The sequence below is a fragment of the Nerophis lumbriciformis genome, linkage group LG18, assembly GCF_033978685.3.
Source record: "Nerophis lumbriciformis linkage group LG18, RoL_Nlum_v2.1, whole genome shotgun sequence".
Lineage (NCBI taxonomy): Eukaryota > Metazoa > Chordata > Actinopteri > Syngnathiformes > Syngnathidae > Nerophis > Nerophis lumbriciformis.
The window spans coordinates 24,623,620-24,647,563 of NC_084565.2; the positions used below are offsets into that span (position 1 = coordinate 24,623,620).

Here is a 23,944-nt window from a genome sequence, read left to right on the forward strand (position 1 = left end):
CCCCCGACGCAAAATTATTATTAGCATGTTTTCGCCTGTGGAAGCCGTATTGCATTCCCTCAAAGACAGAAGTACTGACAACACTTTTCCAATGTCGTCATCGAAATATCGAACACAAATGGGGTACAGTTTTACATTGTCATAATCGGTGCTGCCGTCAGTCGACATGCTAAATGGTTCCGTCTTCATGACATCGGCGATACTTTTTGAGGATTCTGTTCCAAGACACTGAATAATGTTTGATGTTTTGGTTCGACCACATCCATATTTTTTGGCGATTTTCGAGTCGGGAAACATTTTCCGAAATAACTGTCCCATGTGATCAGCCAGTGCGATTGGAAGTCCATGCTCAATTATTGCCTCCGTAAATAAAACTTCGGCATTCATCACATCCAAAGAATCTGTTTGGGCGACGAAAAACGTTGAAAGTTTTCCACTTGTATCGCTAGCAACGGCATTAGACTTGTGTTTTTTTGTCCAAACGTGGTCTTTTACATCGCTAATTCCTCCGTGTCCGATCGAAAAATCTTGTCTGCACAAGGTGCAATTTGCGTAGTTTTCACCCTTTTTGGAACGGATAATTATTCCCGGATAGGCTTTTGAATATTCTTCACGGAATGACTGCAGTTTTCTTTTCGGTTTAAGACTCGTTTGCGATTTTTCTCCGGCTGATTCCATGATCGTTCGCTTGTTTGGAAACAATGGCAACTGGTGCCTTGTGCTTGGCAGCGGTGCTATAAATAGCCTCGCGCATGGCATTCGGAATGGCTCGATAGGAAGTTACGGGAAGCAGTGTCGATTGTCATTGTTGTTACGCGATTTCGTGAATAAAACTTAAAAAAATTATTATTTTTTTAATTAATGAAAAACCGTATTTTTTATCACTGCAACCGTAACCCGGAATAGGTTGATGAAAACCGTACTAATTACGGGAAAACCGGAGTTGTTGGCAGGTATGCAGTGTGCGCATCCTTCTCACAGGTGCTAAATAAAACGTTAAATAGTGCCGTGATGAGTGTTGATGAATCACATTGCGTGTGCCAATTAATTATATTTGCATATTCTCCTCCCAGTATTGTGGGTGTTCTGATGATCAGCATATATTTAGCATATTATTGACGAAAGAGACACTAACTGTATTGTAACAAAATGGTGGTTGAAATGGAAATAGTATTGTTTTAGTGTATGTACAGTATAGGCTGACCTGCTGTGCTACTCCACTGTACACGTCCTGGGGTAAGTCGCAAGGCACAAGGTTCACCGACGTGGCACCGATAATGTCTCGACCGAGGGCGGCGTAGTGCTGGAGACCGTTGCAGGAGCCGTCCTACAGAGAAAGAGGAAGGGTGCAAGGAGATAAAAGCAGCAATGTGGTTGAGACATGGGGTGCAAGGCAATTAAAAGAATGTATGACGTGTCACAAAGATAAATAAGAGGAGCAGCAAAACCTAGAAATGGTCAAAGTTGTTTACTCAGTTTGCAACAAAAAGCAAAAAAAACCTTACAATACTAAAGTATACAGCATCTGACTTAAATGTATGACATTCATGTCATTAGGCTAAAATCTAGACTGGATGGTGTATAAATCAGCGTGATAGAACGACCCCTCAAGACAATTAACAGAGGACCAGCTTTTCATTTATTATTCTAATCACTTTAATTAATTCATAGTAATCCTCCGTAGAACATGAAGCACTGAGTGAGCGTTCTCAATGAGGCCGCGTGTACATACAGTAGCGTAAATATTGCTGCAACGCTTGTGGTCATGTTGCTGTCCTGACTGCAAAATACATCACATTTCCTTCAGGCTACTCATGTTCCATATTATATTATATATATATATATATATATATATATATATATATATATATATATATATATATATATATATTGTGCCATATTATATATAACATGAGAATAATGTTTCAGAGCCAAGGCAATCATTTGCAGTCCCTACAAAGGGTGGTTAAAACCTTGTAGATTTTTTTTTGATTTACTGTAAGGGGTTTGAACAGTTTTCTAAACAACTATTAGTGTACTAACGTGATCCAATTAAATATATTTCATAGAAATATAAACCGTTCTAATATTTAGCCTACTCTACTACAAATGCAATTATATAAATAAAAATACTATGAAATAAAAAAATTAAAGTAGGAATAATAAGAATAGTTTCAATAGGGATGTTTCCGATCAGGGTTTTATGCTGCCGATACCAATCATTAATGAGTGAGATGATATGATCACATGTATTAACTGTACATTTTTCAATGTATTGATGGTGAGTGCTATTGACAGTTTAACAATGTCAACACAATATTTAAACTAGTTCTTTGTATTTTATAAAACTGTTTGATCAAAACAACGTTAATAGTACACAATCACTACACAAAAGCATTTAAATCCAGATATTTTTGCCCTCAAAGTTACCATGTATCCAGGGGATTATTCCCTGAATTTGTAAACATTAATAAAAAAAAACTAAAAACATTTTGGAAAAAATAAAAATGATCGACCTAATCACGCTGTTATCAATCATTCACTGATACTACCTGTGGTATCAACACTAACAATTTATAGATCAATCTGCCCTGTACTTAGGTGACACGCGAACAGTTGCTGTTGTATTATCCTCTCTCTATACTCTTATTATTCTACTTGCTAATTTTCTGTTAATAACTGCTAACTTCCTACTGTAACTGTAATGGCCTTCCATCTCGACTTCTACAAGGCAAAACCAACTTTTCTTACCTATTGGTACCTGTTTTTGTGTATTTAAAATCTGCACAACTCCCGAAATTGTTAATTGGTGGAGGCATTGGAGAGATATTTATAAAACAATCTTGCCTTTCTTCATACTTCCTCTAAACGAGCTGTTTGGAATTTGCACTACTTGTGACGTTTTTCCAACATGTGACATCAGCGGATATCTCCTTATATGTTAGAGGTTTACTGGAAGAGCTTTGTGCGAGGCCGACATTGTAGTCAATAAGTTCCTTCTTTTTCTCTATCCTCTTGCTGTGGGACAGACAGGCTCGTACATGCACATGCATTGTCCGCTGTTGCCATTTCTAAAACAAATTTGCGTATAGTTACAGCTTATGTCGGTCAGCAGACACGATATGGAAGCGCTAAAAACTACAACATGGCTGACGGGGTAGAGACGCAGTCGAAGTGGAGGCAGGCAAATAAGACCGCCCACAAAACGGTGCATCCTGAAGAGATGGTCAGAAAGCGGTTTGAAGACGGTCTGTAAAACATATACTATGCACTTGTAAAAAACATAATGTCATGGCTGTCTTGAGTTTCCAAAAATTTCTACAACTCTTATTTTTTTCTGATAGCGTGATTGGAGCACATACTTGTTGGTCACAAAAAACATTCATGAAATGTTGTTCTTTTAGAAATGTATTATGGATCTACTTAAAAATGTGACCAGATCTGCTGGGTCAAAAGTATACATACAGCAATGTTAATATTTGGTTACAAGTTCCTTGGCAAGTTTCACTGCAATAAGGCGCTTTTGGTAGCCATCCACAAGCTTCTGGTTGAATTTTTGACTACTCCTCTTGAAAATAAGTGCAATTCAGCTAAATTTGTTGATTTTCTGACATGGACTTATTTCTTCAGCATTGTCCAAATGTTTAAGTCAGGACTTTGGGAAGGCCATTCTAAAACCTTAATTCTGGCCTGATTTAGCCATTCCTTTACCACTTTTGACGTGTGTTTGGGGTCATTGTTCTGTTGGAACACCCAACTGCGCCCAAGACCCAACCTCCGGGCTGATGATTTTAGGTGGTCCTGAAGAATTTGGAGGTAATCCTCCTTTTTCATTGTCCCATTTACTCTCTGTATAGCACCAGTTCCATTGGCAGCAAAACAGGCCCAGAGCATAATACTACCACCACCATGCTTGACGGTAGGCATGGTGTTCCTGGGATTAAAGGCCTCACCTTTTCTCCTCCAAACATATTGCTGGGTATTGTGGCCAAACAGCTATTTTTTTGTTTCATCTGACCACAGAACTTTCCTCCAGAAGGTCTTATCTTTGTCCATGTGATGTCAGATGAAACACAAGTTGAGCTGTTTGGCCACAATACCCAGCAATATGTTTGGAGGAGAAAAGGTGAGGCCTTTAATCCCTGGAGTACCACGCCTATCGTCAAGCATGGTGGTGGTAGTATTATTATTGGTAGTAAATTTTTGTTTAGTTTAGTACAGTAGCAGCGCTAACCCAACAAGGGACTCCTCCCAATAGCTCCACCCACTCGGCAGATGACTTTATGAATTTCTTTAATAAGAAAATTGAACTCATTAGAAAGGAGATTAAAGACAACGCATCCCAGCTACAACTGGGTTCTATTAACACAGATACAACTGTATCTACGACGGATACTGCAATACAAAATAGTCTCTCTCTTTTTGATGAAATAACATTAGAGGAACTATTACAGCGTGTAAGTGGGATAAAACAAACAACATGTTTACTTGACCCACTTCCTGGGAAACTTATCAAGGAGCTTTTTGTATTATTAGGTCCATCAGTGCTAAATATTATAAACTTATCACTTTTCTCTGGCACTGTTCCCCTAGCATTCAAGAAAGCGGTTATTCATCCTCTGCTCAAAAGACCTAACCTTGATCCTGACCTCATGGTAAACTACCGACCGGTGTCCCACCTTCCCTTTATTTCGAAAATCCTCGAAAAAATTGTCGCACAGCAGCTAAATGAACACTTAGTGTCTAACAATCTCTGTGAACCTTTTCAATCCGGTTTCAGGGCAAATCACTCTACGGAGACAGCTCTCGCAAAAATGACTAATGATCTACTGCTAACGATGGATTCTGATGCGTCATCTATGTTGCTGCTTCTTGATCTTAGCGCTGCTTTCGATACCGTCGATCATAATATTTTATTAGAGCGTATCAAAACACGTATTGGTATGTCAGACTTAGCTTTGTCGTGGTTTAACTCTTATCTTACTGACAGGATGCAATGCGTCTCCCATAATAATGTGACCTCGGACTATGTTAAGGTAACGTGCGGAGTTCCTCAGGGTTCGGTTCTTGGCCCTGCACTCTTTAGTATTTACATGCTGCCGCTAGGCAACATCATACGCAAATACGGTGTTAGCTTTCATGGTTATGCTGATGACACCCAACTCTACATGCCCCTAAAGCTGACCAACACGCCGGATTGTAGTCAGCTGGAGGCGTGTCTTAATGAAATTAAACAATGGATGTCCGCTAACTTCTTGCAACTCAACGCCAAGAAAACGGAAATGCTGATTATCGGTCCTGCTAAACACCGACATTTATTTAATAATACCACCTTAACATTTGACAACCAAACAATTACACAAGGCGAATCAGTAAAGAATCTGGGTATTATTTTCGACCCAACTCTCTCCTTTGAGTCACACATTAAGTGTTACTAAAACGGCCTTCTTTCATCTCCGCAATATCGCTAAAATTCGTTCTATTTTATCCACTAGCGACGCTGAGATCATTATTCATGCGTTCGTTACGTCTCGTCTCGACTACTGTAACGTATTATTTTCGGGTCTCCCTATGTCTAGCATTAAAAGACTACAATTGGTACAACATGCGGCTGCTAGACTTTTGACAAGAACAAGAAAGTTTGATCATATTACGCCTATACTGGCTCACCTGCACTGGCTTCCTGTGCACTTAAGATGTGACTTTAAGGTTTTACTACTTACGTATAAAATACTACACGGTCTAGCTCCGTCCTATCTTGTCGATTGCATTGTACCATATGTCCCGGCAAGAAATTTGCGTTCAAAGAACTCCGGCTTATTAGTGATTCCCAGAGCCCAAAAAAAGTCTGCGGGCTATAGAGCGTTTTCTATTCGGGCTCCAGTACTATGGAATGCCCTCCCGGTAACAATTAGAGATGCTACCTCAGTAGAAGCATTTAAGTCCCATCTTAAAACTCATTTGTATACTCTAGCCTTTAAATAGCCCCCCTGTTAGACCAGTTGATCTGCCGTTTCTTTTCTTTTCTCCTCTGCTCCCCTTTTCCTTGAGGGGGGGGCACAGGTCCGGTGGCCATGGATGAAGTGCTGGCTGTCCAGAGTCGGGACCCGGGGTGGACCGCTCGCCTGTGCATCGGCTGGGAACATCTCTGCGCTGCTGACCCGTCTCCGCTCGGGATGGTGTCCTGCTGGCCCCACTATGGACTGGACTCTTACTATTATGTTGGATCCACTATGGACTGGACTCTCACAATATTATGTCAGACCCACTCGACATCCATTGCTTTCGGTCTCCCCTAGAGGGGGGGGGTTATCCACATATGCGGTCCTCTCCAAGGTTTCTCATAGTCATTCACATCGACGTCCCACTAGGGTGAGTTTTTCCTTGCCCTTATGTGGGCTTTGTACCGAGGATGTCGTTGTGGCTTGTGCAGCCCTTTGAGACACTTGTGATTTAGGGCTATATAAATAAAGATTGATTGATTGATTGATTGATTATGCTCTGGGCCTGTTTTGCTGCCAATGGAAGTGGTGCTTTACAGAAAGTAAATGGGACAATGAAAAAGGATGAATACCTCCAAATTCTTCAGGACACGTCAGAAGTGGTATATGAATGGCTAAATCAGGCTTGAATTAAGGTTTAAAATGGCCTTCCCAAAGTCCTGACTTAAACGTGTGGATAATGCTGAAGAAACAAGTCCATGTCAAAAAACCAACAAATTTAGCTGAACTGCACCAATGTTGTCAAGAGGAGTGGTCAAAAATTCAACCAGAAGCTTGTGGATGGCTACCAAAAGTGCCTTATTGCAGTGAAACTTGCCAAGGGACATGTAACCAAATATTAACATTGCTGTATGTATACTTTTGACCCAGCAGATTTGGTCACATTTTCAGTAGAGCCATAATAAATTCATAGAAGAACCAAACTTCATGAATGTTTTTTGTGACCAACAAGTATGTGCTCCAATCACTCTATCACAAAAAAATAAGAGTTGTAGAAAGTATTGGAAACTCAAGACAGCCATGAAATTATGTTCTTTACAAGTGTATGTAAACTTTTGACCACGACTGTATGACGATCACATCCTTTTTGGCAAAATCAGCTGATACTGATAGGTGGCCAATCGATCGGCACATTCCCAATTTCAAAAATATTATTTAATATTATACCTGTTTTTCACATTGTACATTTTTTTATTGTTATTATTTTATTTTACAAATTATTTAATCTTTTAATTATCATTTTATTTGGCAACAAAAAAGACAAATAAAAATGGTTCAAGATGGTTCAGGTGGTCTTTAGATTTAACAATAACCCGGTAAAAGTGCAGTATAGAACATGAATGGCAATACTATTTAATATTAGTCGCTATCAACAATTGTACAAGTTAATTACTGCTTAAGCAGTAATTGATCATTATCGTACAACTGACAATGACTTATAGTATTACACTAAAACTACAAATAACACTAAAGAAGGAACAAAGTACAAGAACATGAGCAACAACGTAACAGTTAAAGTAAATATGACATTCCCACTAATTAAGATCATTAAATAGACCCATTTAAGGATATTTATTGAACATTAATGGTACCTGCTGCACAGGGAAATGAGAGATGAACTGCGCAGGGTCTGGAGATCTCACGGCGTTGGCGATCTCCATGCAGCAGGCAAGCGTTTGCCACAGCTCATCTGCATCCATCCACCATTTCTTGCCCTGAGAAGACAAACACAAGCACACGGCGTGTTACCCTGCATATCCTGTTTTCCAATAAATAAAAAGTTAGTTAGTTCTGTTATTAATCTTTCATTTGATCAACAGTGGAACCTGTGTTGGCCCTGCGATGAGGTGGCGACTTGTCCAGGGTGTACCCCGCCTTCCGCCCGATTGTAGCTGAGATAGGCTCCAGCGCCCCCCGCGACCCCAAAGGGAATAAGCGGTAGAAAATGGATGGATGGAACATTTACAGTTTGGTATCAATTTGCAGAAAACAGCTTTGAGGTCAAAGAACAATTATATACAATATGATGGACTAGTAGTGCAGTGGTTCACTTCTTTTTACACTTGTGTGACAGTCAATTTTCATTATGTTCTGTGACGCAACTGTTAATATGCCGTCCTCATTCATCATTAGAGTTAACAGTGTTTCACTGTTTTAATGTATTAATACAGTACTATAGTGCTTAAAATAGTTTTACATTTGTATTGCAATTATATTGTTTACAGTAATGTTCTGAGACACAATTTTTAAAGCCGCTCACCCCACACTCCATTAACGTTCAGAATGATTAACTTATTTTTACCCGTGTGGAAGTTAATATTCTCATGTGTTTGCTTAAACCTAAATTACTAAAGGTTTCTGATGGTGGCAGTTAGACCCTGGATTATTTCTGTTTATTATATCCTGTGGGGTTCCGCTGTATTCTGGAGTCTTTGAAAAAAGGTCATGCAGCAGTATGCATTATTTGAGGGATTAAAAAGCACACAAATACTCTGCAAACAGTGCAATCAATTATAAATACGGTAATAATAAAAATAGACAAACATTCATGGGGTTGTCAGCAGAGTCTAGTATGTCCTCCATGATAGAGTTGGCATACTCCAGCCTTCCTTGCAGCGAGCTCTTCTTCTTTAACCCCGTCAGATTGACTAAGTGGATCTTGAGCCAGTCCAGACCCTTTGGTCCGAGTGGCTTCCCCTCTGCAAACAGCAGCACAGACCGGGTCACATCGTTTCCAAGGTGATTAAAGTACGGAGGACACGGGTAAGTGCGTCCTCGGAAATCCATGTTATGCGGGAACCAGAAGACCTCGTCTCTAATGTGGTTTGCGATGGATAGTTTATATAGAGCGTCCATGCGTAAGCTGTGCATCTCACTGCATTTCTTTCTGGCATTGACCACTTCCCTTTTCAACTGGGCTTTCTCGCTGGCAGTGAGAGAGGCGTCCTTGGGGTTGAAGTGGGTTACTTTGGGGGCTTCTGACAGGGGAGGAGGGATGTCTAACTTGTCGCTACCCCGATCATTAAAGATGGAGATGATTATGTCCAAGACAGGTTTGTTAATCTTCCAGGCGCAGTTACCCAGCTGGTTTAGGGAGTCCAGGGCCGCATGGAGGTTCTGGCAACGCTCCAGCAACTCGTAATGCTGGGTCGCCCCGTCAATCGTGCGCATCAGCTTGGTGGGTGTCATCAGATAAGCACCTAACTTGGCCGAGGTCCAGGGCACGGGAGGGCAGCGCATGGGCATTACGTAGGAATCAAAGGTCAAATGAGTCTCTGTGGCTTCTTGTTGCATCTGGGTCAGAATGGGGTGGGGCTTAATGAAGCCAATCTAAGGGGAAAAGACAAGTTTAATACATTTTGCGACAGTCGAATCAACTACAGTAGGTCCTCTATTGCAGTGGTTCTCAACCTTTTTTCAGTGATGTACCCCCTGTGAACATTTTTTTAACTCAAGTACCCCCTAATCAGAGCAAAGCATTTTTGGTTGGAAAAAAAGAGATAAAGAAGCACTATGTCATCAGTTTCTGATTTATTAAATTGTATAACAGTGAACAATATTGCTCATTTGTAGTGTTTTTTCTTGAACTATTTGAAAAAAAAGATATAAAAATAACTAAAAACTTGTTGAAAAATAAACAAGTGATTCAATTATAAATAAAGATTTCTACACATAGAAGTAATCATCAACTTAAAGTGCCCTCTTTGGGGATTGTAATAGAGATCCATCTGGATTCATGAACTTAATTCTAAACATTTCTTCACAAAAAAAGAAATCTTTAACATCAATATTTATGTCCACAAAAAATCTAGCTGTCAACACTGAATATTGCATTGTTGCATTTCTTTTCACATTTCTTTTTGACAGACATTTTAGTGAGAAACCTGAGCTTGTGCTTCACTGAGTTTATGAACTTACATTCATATTTTGTTGAAGTATTATTCAATAAATATATTTATAAAGGATTTTTGAATTGTTGCTATTTTTAGAATATTTAAAAAAAAATCTCACGTACCCCTTGGCATACCTTCAAGTACCCCCAGGGGTGCGCGTACCCCCATTTGAGAACCACTGCTCTATTGTACAGATATGTACTGATATGTGTGCCTAAAGCCTGTGTATGACCATCAAACACAGACATACCACTTCTGTTCTGAAAGCTACCCTTTGCGAGATGAGCCAGCCTGTACATACACCCACCGCTGCAGGGGGGGAAAGCCTTAGCTACACATCTTAAAATTAAGCCTGGAGCCACAATATCTTTATATCACACACTAAACCATGTTGTAGTTTTTAGCGCTTCCATATTGAGTCTACTGCCAGATATACGTTTGAACTATACGCCACTTTCTTATTACAAATGGCAACAGCGGAGGATGCACGTGCATGTACGAGCCAGTCTGCCCCGCAACGAGAGGATAGAGAAAAATAAGGAACTTATTGACTCCAATGGCACACAAATCTCTTTGAATAAATATCTACCATGCAGTATATGGATATATTCGCTGACGTCTCCGATTCGAAAAACGTCACAAATGGGGCAAAATCCAAACGGCTCGTTTGGTGGAAGTATGGAGAAAGGCAAGATTGTTTTATAAATATCTCTGCAATGGTTTGGTTTCAAATGTTTGTGACTTATGAACAAAAACAGGTACCAACAGGTAAAAAAAAAATGGTTTCTCATAATAGACCCCCTTTAAGTACAATAAATGTCAGGTACTTAAAGGGGAACTGCACTTTTTTTGGAATTTTGCCTATCATTTACAATCATTATAAAAGACTTGATGACGAATGGATTTTTTTTTTTAATGCATTGTAAATATAACAATTTGTAAATATAAGTCTGCTTACAGCGGAGCCAATGGGTATTACTATTCCGCCCATAAAATCAGATAAATAACCACTCAAAAAGCGCCAACACTACTCAATTTACATTTTGTGACTTGAATATTAACCAAGTATTAGTGATATTGTTATTATTAGCGCTAACATGGACAAACTATTTATAGTGGCGCCGTGATTCGCCTCGGTCGCAGTGATCACTTCCGTGTCTCCCGAGAGTGCTTTGCGGTTTTCTTTCTTCCTTGCTCCCTGTAAGTTTATCGTAAATCATAAATCACGCATCTCACCTGCACATGAGACGTCTGAGGTGGTAATCCGACAAGTTGGAACACTTTGACAGTCACTTACGACTTGCAACTGGCGAGGACGATATGAAAAGCGCTTGTTCCTCCCCCGGCCCTCCACCCTGTTTCTTTGCAAGGATTATAAGTCAATATTCACCTAAATGGGAATATATAAACATCCCAGCAGTCCGCACCCTAATAACAGCAGGCCTTATACAGTAAGTGATGTTTTATTATGTTTGTTGGCCCTCAATAAGTGTGCAGTGAGGAGATTATCAGTGATGAAAAAAAAAAAAAAAAAAAAGCAAACATTGTGATGCGTTTTTTAAATGAATGCCCCACATATAATTGAAATGCGCAAAATACATAAATATTATTATAAATGTACCCGTTACTACATTACATATATACTTACATCATTTATATAAAACCCTAACACAGGTGTTTGGGTGTTTTATTAGGGGATCTATAGGCAGAATTGAACGTCTCCCACAGGCTCCATTGTAAGCAGACTTTTGATTGCATTTATTTAATATTTAGAATGCATTAAAAAAAAGTCCATCCGTCGCCATGTCTTTCATAATGATTGAGAACGATAGGCAAAATTCCAAAAAAAAGTGCAGTTCCCCTTTAAAGACTCATGTAATATTCTAAAAGGAGACTTTAACTTCTACCAAGGTAATTTTCTGGATATATATTATTTCCTTTGCTACTCATTTCAAAGTAAAGCCTGAAGCCACAATTGCTTCTTGGAGCCACACACTGTGTGTGTTGGAGGCAGGTGTGAACAAACACAGCTCACAAAATACACACATAACATAGGGCTTACGAAAAGCACTTATAGACTTATAATAATAATAATAATAATAATGGATTAGATTTATATAGCGCTTTTCTATCAACTAGATACTCAATGCGCTCACAGAGAAGTGAGAACCTAACATTCATTCACTCCACATTCACACACCGGTGGTGGTAAGCTACATTTGTAGCCACAGCTGCCCTGGGGTAGACAGACGGAAGAATTGAATACATCCAGCATTGAGGCTAGAGTTTGGGCAATACAATTTAATACACTTTTGTGAGAACTCAGATGTATTATAGGATCTTTAAAAGTATGTAACTAATCAACCAATAAAACATGTTAGCAATTAAAAGGCAGGGGGGTTCAATTACAAGCAAACACCTCTTTACATAGCAAACAATACACAATAGTTGTTTGAAGAAAGGGTTACTGTTAGAGATGTCCGATAATGGCTTTTTTGCCGATATCCGATTTTCCGATATTGTCCTACTCTTAATTACCGATTCCGATATTAACCGATACCGATATATACAGTCGTGGAATTAACACATTATTATGCCTAATTTTGTTGTGATGCCCTGCTGGATGCATTAAACAATGTAACAAGGTTTTCCAAAATAAATCAACTCAAGTTATGGAAAAAATGCCAACATGGCACTGCCATATTTATTATTGAAGTCACAAAGTGCATTATTTTTTTTAACATGCCTCAAAACAGCAGCTTGGAATTTGGGACATGCTCTCCCTGAGAGAGCATGGGGAGGTTGAGGTGGGCGAGGTTTGGGGGGGCGAGGTTTAGGGGTAGCGGGGGGCTGTATATTGTGGTGTCCTGGAAGAGTTAGTGCTGCAAGGGGTTCTGGGTATTTGTTCTGTTGTGTTTATGTTGTGTTACGGTGCGGATGTTCTCCCGAAATGTGTTTGTCATTGTTGTTTGGTGTGGGTTCACAGTGTGGCGCATATTTGTAACAGTGTTAAAGTTGTTTATACGGGCACCCTCAGTGTGACCTGTACGGCTGTTGACAAAGTATGCTTTGCATTCACGTGTGTGTGTGAAAAGCCGTAGATATTATGTGATTGGGCCGGCACACAAAGGCAGTGCCTTCAAGGTTTATTGGCGCTCTGTACTTCTCCCTACGTCCGTGTACCACTCCGTACAGCAGCGTTTTAAAAAGTCATAAATTTTACTTTTTGAAACCGATAGATAATTTCCGATATTGCATTTTAAAGCATTTATCGGGCGATAATATCAGCAGCCCGATATTATCGGACATCTCTAGTTACTGTGTTGTATAAATACAGCATGAGACCTAAAGAGGAGCTTCTGGGAGAAATACAGCAACCTGAAAGCAAGAATAAATAAGCCCAGCATTGCTTTGCACGACTCAGACGGCCATGCTGTGTGATAAAGTCATTAGGAAGCTCCCCTGATGAGCTCACCTCCACAGAGAGAAAGAGCAAAGAGTTGAGGGAGAGGAGTCACAGCAAAGGCGGGGATATGGCAAGAACTCTCTGGTAAATCTCAAGGTGAAAGTTCTGTTATCACTCAAGTTAAATGACATCAACTCCCCCAACTTTTCTCTTTCCCTTAGACATGGTCACTCGTCGGCTGCGGAGTAAGGTGGCAGCCAATCAGCGAGCCAATTAAAAGGCATGCTTAAAAAAAGGGATTAGCCTGGATTCTTTTCATCGCGCTCCACGGTTCCCTAAACCCGAATCGCGCGGGAGGGAAAGCGTTTTTATAATCTGCCCTCACGGGAGCGCTGCTCTGGTTCAGAGGATACAGAAGGTGACAGAACAAGCCATGGGTAAGTGTTTTCAGATGTTTTCAATCATCATTAATCTGTGAAAATGTCAATCTCATATTCACGGTATTGGCATTATAATCAATTCTGTCAATTGTGTGGAGGACAAATGCGAGTGCAGTACTCAGGTCCAACCAGGAGAAGACTACTAGTTGGCTGTAAAAAGAGGTTGCACGACATCCATGCGAAACTCACCTACAGCAAAACTCCTTATTGCATTATTCTAACACTCGAAGGAAACCGGAATTCTGAAAATTTCGAGAGATTATCCAAAGCCATTAAAAAGTGTGATCGATTATGTGTTACGGTTGTTTATCAAGGACATGACGTCAAATGCACACTTGTAATCTTTAAAGTACTCACGCTTTTATTGAGAATGCTTACAAAAAAAGTTATTCCATATATTTTGTATTATTTTGGAGTGTTCAAATATCAACCCAAAAATTCTAATTTCAGATATTTACCTTATGGTGGACTACGTAAATGTGCAAGTCGAGCAAAAGAAAATGACAGCAGTGTGCCGTTTTTGTCCAGTAGAGATGAGATCATCACAACAAGCTGGAGTTATTATTGCTGCACTTCAAACGGTAACACTCATAAAATAATGATTCATACTCTTCCTATTAAACTTGTATTTTTCTTAAAATAAACACTGTCAACAAGGAATGTCCAAAATGTGGCTCAAGGGCCTTTTTTTTTTACTGGCCAACGGCTTATTGTAAAAATAAAATTGGTTATTAAAAGATGTACTATTATTTTCATCTATAATACAGCTTATACAGTATATTGTCCTATGCTGAAATGATGTGTGCATCTTTAACACATAAATTAAGCCAAATTGGCCCCCACATTATGTTTTACATTTATTTCCCTTACTGTACTGTAAATAAAGAGAAACAATTGTTCTTCATGTCTTTGTACTTTTTTGCCAGTATCGATGTGAAATGGGTCTTAAACTAGATTTATTATGGTCTACAACAGTGGTTCTCAACCTTTTTTCAGTGATGTACCCCCTGTGAATTTTTGTTTAATTCAAGTACCCCCTAATCAGAGCAAAGCATTTTTGGTTGAAAAAAAGAGATAAAGAAGTAAAATACAGCACTATGTCATCAGTTTCTGATTTATTACATTGTACAAAATATTGCTCATTTGTAGTGGTCTTTCTTGAACTATTTGGAAAAAAAGATAGGTTTTTATTTATATTTATAAAGGATTTTTGAATTGCTGCTATTCTTAGAATATTAAAAAAAAATCTCACGTACCCCTTGGCATACCTTCAAGTACCCTCAGGGGTACGCGTACCCCCATTTGAGAACCACTGGTCTAGAAGAGTCTTAAAAACCTGCAGAGACCTTGACTACAAAATAAATAACAGGTTCCAAAGTTTACAAGTATATAGGATGTTGGTATAGGCTAATAATCAAGGGCATCGGAAGTGAAAAAGTTGGGACACCCCCCCTTATTTTGCAACCATTTCAAAATGGGTCAGGCATTAGGTTTGGCAACATATTCAAAAATATGTCAGTTTTCTACTATTTTTAGTAGTACAATACAGTGCATTAGTTTGAGTGAAAGCATACCAAATTCTGCTGAAAACAGGCTCTTGGTTGAGACGTACATACATACAATTACCTGTCGGGTGCTGCGAAAGGTGTACATGTGGTAAAGAATGGGGATTCGCTTCCTGGTGTGGGCCGGGTTCAGGATGTCGCTATTGATTTTTAAGTTATTGACCATTAAGTCCAACAGGTACGTTCCCAGCTCCAGAATGATCATGTCTGGCCAGCTGGATTCGCAGCCCTGCAGTGTGGGCCCGGAAGGGCATTCAGCCTCCAGCTTGCTCCACTGCTCCCTGGGAAGGACGTTGCACACCTGGTCGGAGGGGTCAATAACAAGTCCTGGATTAAACAATGTCATTAATGTTAATATTACATGTACTATTATATTTCAGTTGTATGGTTTCATTGCTTCAAAATATAAAAGCTCAAATAATAAAAATAAATAGTTTTAACGCTCCAAATTAAGTCCATCCATCCATTTTCTACCGCTTGTCCCTTGATTTGATTAATTGTTGAGTCTCCTGTAGTCTACCCCAGTGTACGGTTTACAAAGCAAAACATTATCAGAGTAACTAATTAGTCCCGTGTCAAAATACATTGGCATGGCTGTAAGCAACCCCTGACATAGTTGTTTACTTATTAACTCCACAGGATGGCCGTAGCTGCATTTGAATTATTATGCGTGATCAGCATCCAGCAGCATTCTCTACCTCTGCATGCGTTATTAAATATTTTTCTCACTACTCAGCTGTTGGCATGAAACTCATGCCACTGTTTCCCACACATTCATTTATTTGTGGCGGCCCGCCACGAAAGAATTACGTCCGCCACAAATAGAATTTTCGGCTTTTGACTCGCTCGACCGCTCATAAAAGCAATGAGACTCTGTCTGTGAATGTTGCTTGTAGTTACAATTCCGGTGCAGTAGGTGGCGGTAGCCTACTATGCATTGTAACTCCGCCAATAGCACTTAATTCACCTGGTGGGCCAGAAGAAGAAGAAGAAGAAGACGATGACGACGACGACGACGACGACGAAGTAAAAAAAAAAAACGGACCGACCGGATCAAAATACGAGAGTAAGACGTCTTGGCAAACAAGTTCAAAAGTGGTCCGAACCTGTGCAGTGTGCAGCACCGACTCGGATTTTCTTAATTTTTATTTTCGGGATTTGAATGCATTTATTTTGAAAGGACAGCTGGAGAGAGACGGGAGAGGGGGGATTGACGCGGAGCAAAGCGAATCGAACTGGGTCGCCGCAGCGGGTGCTCTACCAGGTGAGGTAGGTTATAGCTGCATCGCTCGCGGCTCGTCATATATTTAACGTTAATCCGCGATTTCACCGAGCGTTTCACTGACGGTGAGCAGCCTGACGCTGCTTCATTAACACCGCCGCTGTTTGACTCGGGGGCCGGGGCAGACGCACGCAGTAACAGTCACCGGTTACCATACCGACGAGCTAACGTGTCCAGGTTATAACCCTGTTGTCAATAAACACACGTGGAGACGGTGCTTCAGATACTGCATCAATACTGAAGCTAAATTGTCCACTGTCCACTGCAGCATGTGAATGCAATGAAAATAATCAAATCTGGGCCAACCAGCTGTTAAAATGTTGTCCAGGTTAATGTTTTGGCCATTAAAGGCCTTTCAGTTCAAGATTTCAACTGTGATCGGGCTTTAAACAGGTGGCTGACCTGTTCAGATGGGTGTAACTGCTACTGGTCAAATAATGTGAAATAGCATTTAATTTTACATGTATGCAATGCCATTTAAATGTAATTATAGATAATAATAATAATTTTAGTAAGATATAAGCCATGAGCACTACACAGCCAGAAAAAAACCTAGGCAGGACAAGTAAAAATATTGGGGCAAGTAGATTTGAGAAGTCGGGCAAGTAGAAAAAAACCTTAACGTTGAACCCTGTATGTGTTGAGCTGCTGCCGCTTAAGGTTAGACGGCACTGTACATAGAGCGGTTCTGCTCGTTAGTAATAAATTCTAATGTTGGATGTTCACTCCTTCACACAGATGATGTATGCACTAATTAAAGGGGCAGAGCTTTAAGAGACATTTTAGCTTTTATATTTTATAAGATATATTTTTTGTAAGAACCACAATTAATAAATATATTTCAGTGAATAACTAATTGTTCAAATCTGTATATAAATATGTACATAAAGTGTTGTAATTATATTCCAACTCCGCGTTCTTCTTGGTCATCGCCGCTGCCGCCGCCACCCCCCACCCCCCGACCACACCACCACAAATAGATGCCTGTCCTGTGGGAAACACTGCATGCGTATTACACTTGCCTTAATGTGATTTACAATGAACCCATTTTCAACTCAATTCCACTTTCTCATGCAGACCGAATCCTTATTTAAGTTAAAAACATACCATACATGAACTATGAATGCATGGAGACAACCACAACACATTCCACCCGGCATCTTCCAATTTTTTATGATCTTCTATATACACCATAAAGTTGTTCCAATATATATTTTTTTGTCTACCTTGGTATCTTTGGCCAGCAGGTCTATGTAAGCGTTGTAAATATTGCCCAACTTTTCCAACACATCATTGCGGCACTTCTGAAGGATCAAGTACTTTGTGTAGACCTGGGTGCCCAGACCTTTGGCTAAAATTAGCAGGGACTCTCCGCTGGGAGGAATGCTGGCAACACTCTGGTAGAAGAAAAGAGCAAAAGATGCAAACACCTTTGAGTCAACTAATCAGGACTGTGTTTTAACCTCTGTCATTTCATTGAGCAGCAGGCTGCATTACCTGTATCATGATGTCAACATATGCGCTGTCCTCCAGCACGCAGAAGTAGGGATAAAGATTAAGTTTGAAATCCATGGTGTTGGTCTTGGCCTGGACCATCTTGCTTTCTCTCCAGGCCTGGAGGAGAACCTTGCGCCAATGAGCCCGCTGCTCCACCAGCAGTGCCCTCTGAAAGGACGACAAAGCTTGTTTCCCACTTTACATTACATTACATTCACAACGGACCTTGCCATTGTTTGGGAAGTTACATATTGTTAAACTTCCCAGTTTCTTTGAATGCAGCATAAGTTTTGTTTCATCTGCAAGCTTTTTTACTTCTCCTAAACAACTTTTTGGCTTTCGCCTGATTTAATGGTCACCTTAAAATATGTGAACTGGGATGTGTTTGATAGATTATTACTGCGTTGTAATTATGTGAATTGTATACCGGTACTGTAAAACCTAATTTCTCCCTCTTGAATGCTACTGTGTAAGGCTCATGAATTACACCCTTGTAAAAAAACCTAAAAGTTCTAAATCAGCAATTCCCAAGCCAAACAACTAATTCCACAATTCAATGTAAAGTATGTATCAGTAATAAATCAAAATGTTTGTTTCATTCTTGTGGCGAGTTTGAGTGTGGTCATTTTCAATAAAAAAAAGTTACAGACATTAAGACTTGAAGAAAAAGACACAATCTAGCTGAAGGGGTGACTGTGTGGCTGTCGTCTCTCCAGGGCCCTCTTTTACAATACATTATTATTCCGCCCCGCCTGCATGTCTGTAAATGCTTCCTGGCCACTGGGGACTATCGGCCTACTCGCTTCCCACATAGCCCATCTGCAGGGGCAGACGAGCCAGCCTGGTTTGTAAATGCCATGGTTAAAAAGGGGTAGAAAAAAGGCAAGACAGAATTTTTTTTTCTCCCAGCAGTCTGGCAATATTCTTATTATTTGCATTTGAATTTTGTCCCTTTGATGTAGCCCAAAAAGGTAAGGAAATTATTATAAACAGGATGCAGTGAAGCCACAAGAATAAAACATATTGTTAAATCAAAACATTCGTGACAGAGTCCATCAAACATAAGCATCAATATCTTTCTTTGTACATTTATTTATTTTTTTACTTTATGATAATCAGATCTATATAGGTCAGGTACCCTTTTTAGTGTATGATAAGATGTCATTACTCAGTCACCTATAGTTAATTCCCAAATTATTCATATACCTTTTTTTGTCCTGTCCAGTCACTCAGGCAAATCATATTGTTGATCTGTACTGCATCTGCGGTACAGATTTACTTTACAAAAGACAAGTGTGGGATACTTCTCTTGTTGTCTTATATGTATTTGATGTTATTAAATTGATTTATTTAATAACAACCGAAAAACTGCGACTGACAATCACACGCCAAAAAGACCATAGAGACCAGCCGGCGCCATATTTTGAGTTAACATGCATTTCTAGTTGTTGACTAGTTAAGTATTTTATTATATTATTATGGTTATCACACAATTTCTTATAGTCTATTGTCACTTTTAGCAACACATTTAACCAATAAGAAAATCACATTTGGCAAAGATATGATGAATAATTTAGGGTTTAACTGCATGTATAATTGTTGCCTGTATTTTTAGTTCCTGGAGCAAGGTTTGTCAAAAATCTAAACATTTCTAGGCTGTAAACACAGATAAGGCAGAGGATAAATTGGCATAAATAGTAATAAGAAGATGTTTCATACCATTTTTGCCATGTTTTCTGTGATGGGTTTGTCCGCCTCCACAGAGTCAATAGTGACAGTGCATGCCTGCTCCATGCTGAACTGGAATTTGAAACGTTCCTGGAGCTCCTCCCGAGTGAAATCAAGCTTTGGGTATTGGTGGTTATACCTCTGAAATACACAGAGCAAAATCAATTTCATAGCTGCATGTCTTTAGAGAGGAAGAAGTAAAGAAAAATAGCGGAAAAAGGAAATCAACAATCTCTTAGGACTCAACTCTGTGAGTTGAATGTAAATCAGACTGCATTTATATGAATGTTATCTATTTAACATTCTATGTGACGCCAGCAGGCTGTGTTCTAATAAGCTTTGTGCCCCTGCCACCAACATAGACCGCAAGGCGAGAGAACTGTTTGCTATTCCGCTATCTAGTGAGCCAGTTTATTTGGGCAGCCGTTAAGTCGCTAATGACGTCAGTTTTAAATTATGAAACACAAAAACCTCTAGTGAGTCAATAGAAAGCATAATGAAATAGACCCGGAAAATAGGGTGTAAGGATGGAGACTAAAAATACAACACTTGGAAGGAATAGCTGTTAAAGGAAGAACATTGGCGGGAAAGGGCAAAGACGTGAAAAAAGGGAGCAACCTGAGCTTCTTGGACGCTATTCAAAATCCCTATACTCTAGTTTGTTCACTCACAGAGCATTATCAGTCCTAAAACTGTAAAGGCAATGAACTCCAATATTATTTAAAATTGTGACATTTAAAATATTAATAGTGTATTGGACAGCTGAACCTAGCATCTTTTTTGGTGTTTCTTTACTTTTTTATCCACAGGGGGATTCAAACCCCTGACCATTAGATATTAACTACTATTGCTTCAACCTATCAGTTACAAATGGAGGCTTTCAAAGTGGTCCACCCCTCTAAAAATATAACACAGTGGTACTTCAATTGTTGTTAGTAACCGGTTACCAAAAGGTATAATGAAGACTGGATCGTAAGAAAAGCAATTAAATGTTTCCCATGAAAATAATGAACAGTTGTACCTCGTTTATCGCCGTTAATTGGTTGTGAACGTGGGAACGTGAGCTGGGATTAGACCGTTGTGAGATAGGTTAGTTTTATCCTAATGATGATGTGCTGTTGCAATAATAATCTTGAAAATGAATAAATTCCCACAGAGTAGAAACCATAAATTATAAATCCAAAAGTGTCATAGCGAGAGCATACAAAAACTGTTTATCACCTGCTTAATATGTTTTTCAACATTATGAGAGCTCTGAAGACATGAAATAACACCGTTTAGTCACTTTTACACTCCTAATCCAATTTGTGATGCCATCCGTTTACTCGTCTGCTCAATGTTCTACCCCTGCACTAGACAACCTTTTTAATAATCTGTACATCCCCTCAGTTCACCAGTCCGCTGCGATGGAATTGGAGAGACCAGTCACTGCTGCAGAACTGAATGTTGCGGTAAATTTTGGGGACCGGATGGTTACCCTTGGGGCGGTATAGCTCGGTTGGTAGAGTGGCCGTGCCAGCAACTTGAGGGTTGCAGGTTCGATCCGTGCTTCCACCATCCGAGTCACTGCCGCTGTGTCCTTGGGCAAGACATTTTACCCACCTGCTCCCAGTGCCACCCACACTGGTTTAAATGTAACTTAGATATTGGGTTTCACTATGTAAAAGCGCTTTGAGTCACTAGAGAAAAGCGCTATATAAATACAATTCACTTCACTTCACTTCACATAAGGTTGCCCCTTTATTATTGGATATGTACAATCAATCAATCACTCAATTATAGTTTACTGATATAGCCCTTAATCACAAATGTCTCAAAGGGCTGCACAAGCCACAACGACATTATCAGCTCAGATCCCACAATGCATACATTTAGAGATGTCCGATAATGGCTTTTTTGCCGATATCCGATATTCCGATATTGTCCAACTCTTAATTACCGATTCCGATATCAACCGATACCGATATATACAGTCGTGGAATTAACACATTATTATGCCTAATTTTGTTGTGATGCCCCGCTGGATGCATTAGACAATGTAACAAGGTTTTCCAAAATAAATCAACTCAAGTTATGGAAAAAAATGCCAACATGGCACTGCCATATTTATTATTGAAGTCACAAAGTGCATTATTTTTTTTTAACATGCCTCAAAACAGCAGCTTGGAATTTGGAACATGCTCTCCCTGAGAGCGCATGAGGAGGTTGAGGTGGGTGGGCTTGGAGGAGGCGGGGTTGAGGTGGGGTGGGTAGGCTGTAGCGGGGGGTGTATATTGTAACGTCCCGGAAGAGTCAGTGCTGCAAGGGGTTCTGGATATTTGTTCTGTTGTGTTTATGTTGTGTTACGGTGCGGATGTTCTCCCGAAATGTGTTTGTCATTCTTGTTTGGTGTGGGTTCACAGTGTGGCGCATATTTGTAACAGTGTTAAAGTTGTTTATACGGCCATCCTCAGTGTGACCTGTATGGCTGTTGACCAAGTATGAATGCATTCACTTGTGTGTGTGAAAAGCCGTAGATATTATGTGATTGGGCCGGCACGCCCCCAATATTGTTGTCTGGGTGGAAATCGGGAGAAATTCGGGAGAATGGTTGGCCCGGGAGATTTTCGGGTGGGGCACTGAAATCCGGGAGTCTCCCGGGAAAATGGGGAGGCTTGGCAAGTATGACTGGGAGACGTAACTGCTCTGTACTTCTCCCTACGTCCGTGTACCACTCCATACAGCGGCGTTTTAAAAAGTCATAAATGTTACTTTTTGAAACCAATACCAATAATTTCCGATATTACATTTTAAAGCATTTATCGATAATATCGGCAGTCCGATATTATCGGACATCTCTTCATACAATGCATCATTTAATCTGGCCGCCTCCCACAAACACTTAGCAAAGCATCAATTTATATCCTCTTGAAAAAGGACAAAGAGCCCTCTTTGTGCACTTTGTATTGTCCTATTAGCCTGTTGAATGTGGATTTTAAATTATTGTCTAAGCTGATAGCTTTATGTCTTGACACTATTCTCCATTCTATTATTAACCCAGATTAAACCGGGTCCATTTGAAATAGGCACTTATTTTCTAATCTTTGACATCTTTTCAATAAATTGTAGAATGTGCCAGCTTCCAACACCCAAGAGGCAGTGATATCACTGGATGCGGAAAAGGCTTTTGACAAGGTAGAGTGGAACTATCCATTTTATGTCCTGGAGAGATTCGGCTTTGGAAATAGTTTTATTTTAAGCTTTTCTATTCATCCCTGGCGGCCTTGGTCAAGACAAATAATATTCAATCCCAATCTTTTCGCCTATATCGTTCTCCACGGCACGGCTGTCCTCTCAGCACATTACTTTTTGCTCTTGCCATTCAGCCTCTGTCAAAAGCGCTTCGCGCCAATCCTGGTATTATGCAGCCAAAATGTGCAGGTGAAAGTCTCTATACAGATTACCTCCTTTTATATGTCTTGGACATCTCTGTCTCGGTCCTGGCTACCTTATGTACTCTTCAAGATTTTGGAGATGTGTCTGGTTAGAAATTTAATTTGGGTAAAAGTGAAATTGAAATATTTCCTATAAATTCTGCTGCAAAGAAAAATCTTCTGCACAATTTTCCCTTTAAAATTGCCTCGCAAAGTTTCACATACTTGGGCGTCAAGGTCGCACATACGCTTGCAGAGCTTTAAAAGCCAACTTTGTTCCACTGTTGTCCAGAATCAAAAGAGATTTTAATCACTGGTCTTTACTTAATTCATCTACAGTGGCCTGTGTCAACTCTGTCTTACTTGTTCCAGTGTATACCACTTTTTCTCTCTCAGTCCTTTTTTCGTAAATTAGATAGTCAGATTTTAGACTTTATTTGGAATAAAAAAGACTCACAGATTACGAAAACAATATTTACAGAGACCCAAATTGTGGGGGGGATTGGCACTACCAAACTTCAGGTTTTACTACGAGGCCATCAACATTAGAATTCTTAAACATTGGCTGGAATATGAAGCATTTGATCCTCCTTCGTTACGGCTGGTTAAAGAGGCTAACTCAACTAAACCAGTATCTCTTAGGGCTCTGGTTCACTCTCCCATCCACTCTTCTCCTTCATCTTTTAGAAAAATCCAATCGTTAAAACTTCATTCAGAA

General features: G+C 39.8%; 1 protein-coding gene across 1 annotated transcript in view; it reads right to left on the minus strand.

The window, feature by feature from the left end:
- polrmt (polymerase (RNA) mitochondrial (DNA directed)) overlaps nt 1-23,944 on the minus strand; it is a 100,284-nt gene that overhangs the window by 61,984 nt on the left and 14,356 nt on the right. Inside the window, exons 6-12 of the mRNA XM_061977883.1 lie at nt 19,805-19,954; nt 18,086-18,253; nt 17,815-17,985; nt 15,368-15,607; nt 8,547-9,332; nt 7,595-7,717; nt 1,205-1,327 (exon numbers count right to left, since the gene is read on the minus strand). Of these exons, the coding sequence (XP_061833867.1) occupies nt 1,205-1,327; nt 7,595-7,717; nt 8,547-9,332; nt 15,368-15,607; nt 17,815-17,985; nt 18,086-18,253; nt 19,805-19,954 (1,761 nt within the window). The remainder of the gene's footprint in view (nt 1-1,204; nt 1,328-7,594; nt 7,718-8,546; nt 9,333-15,367; nt 15,608-17,814; nt 17,986-18,085; nt 18,254-19,804; nt 19,955-23,944) is intronic.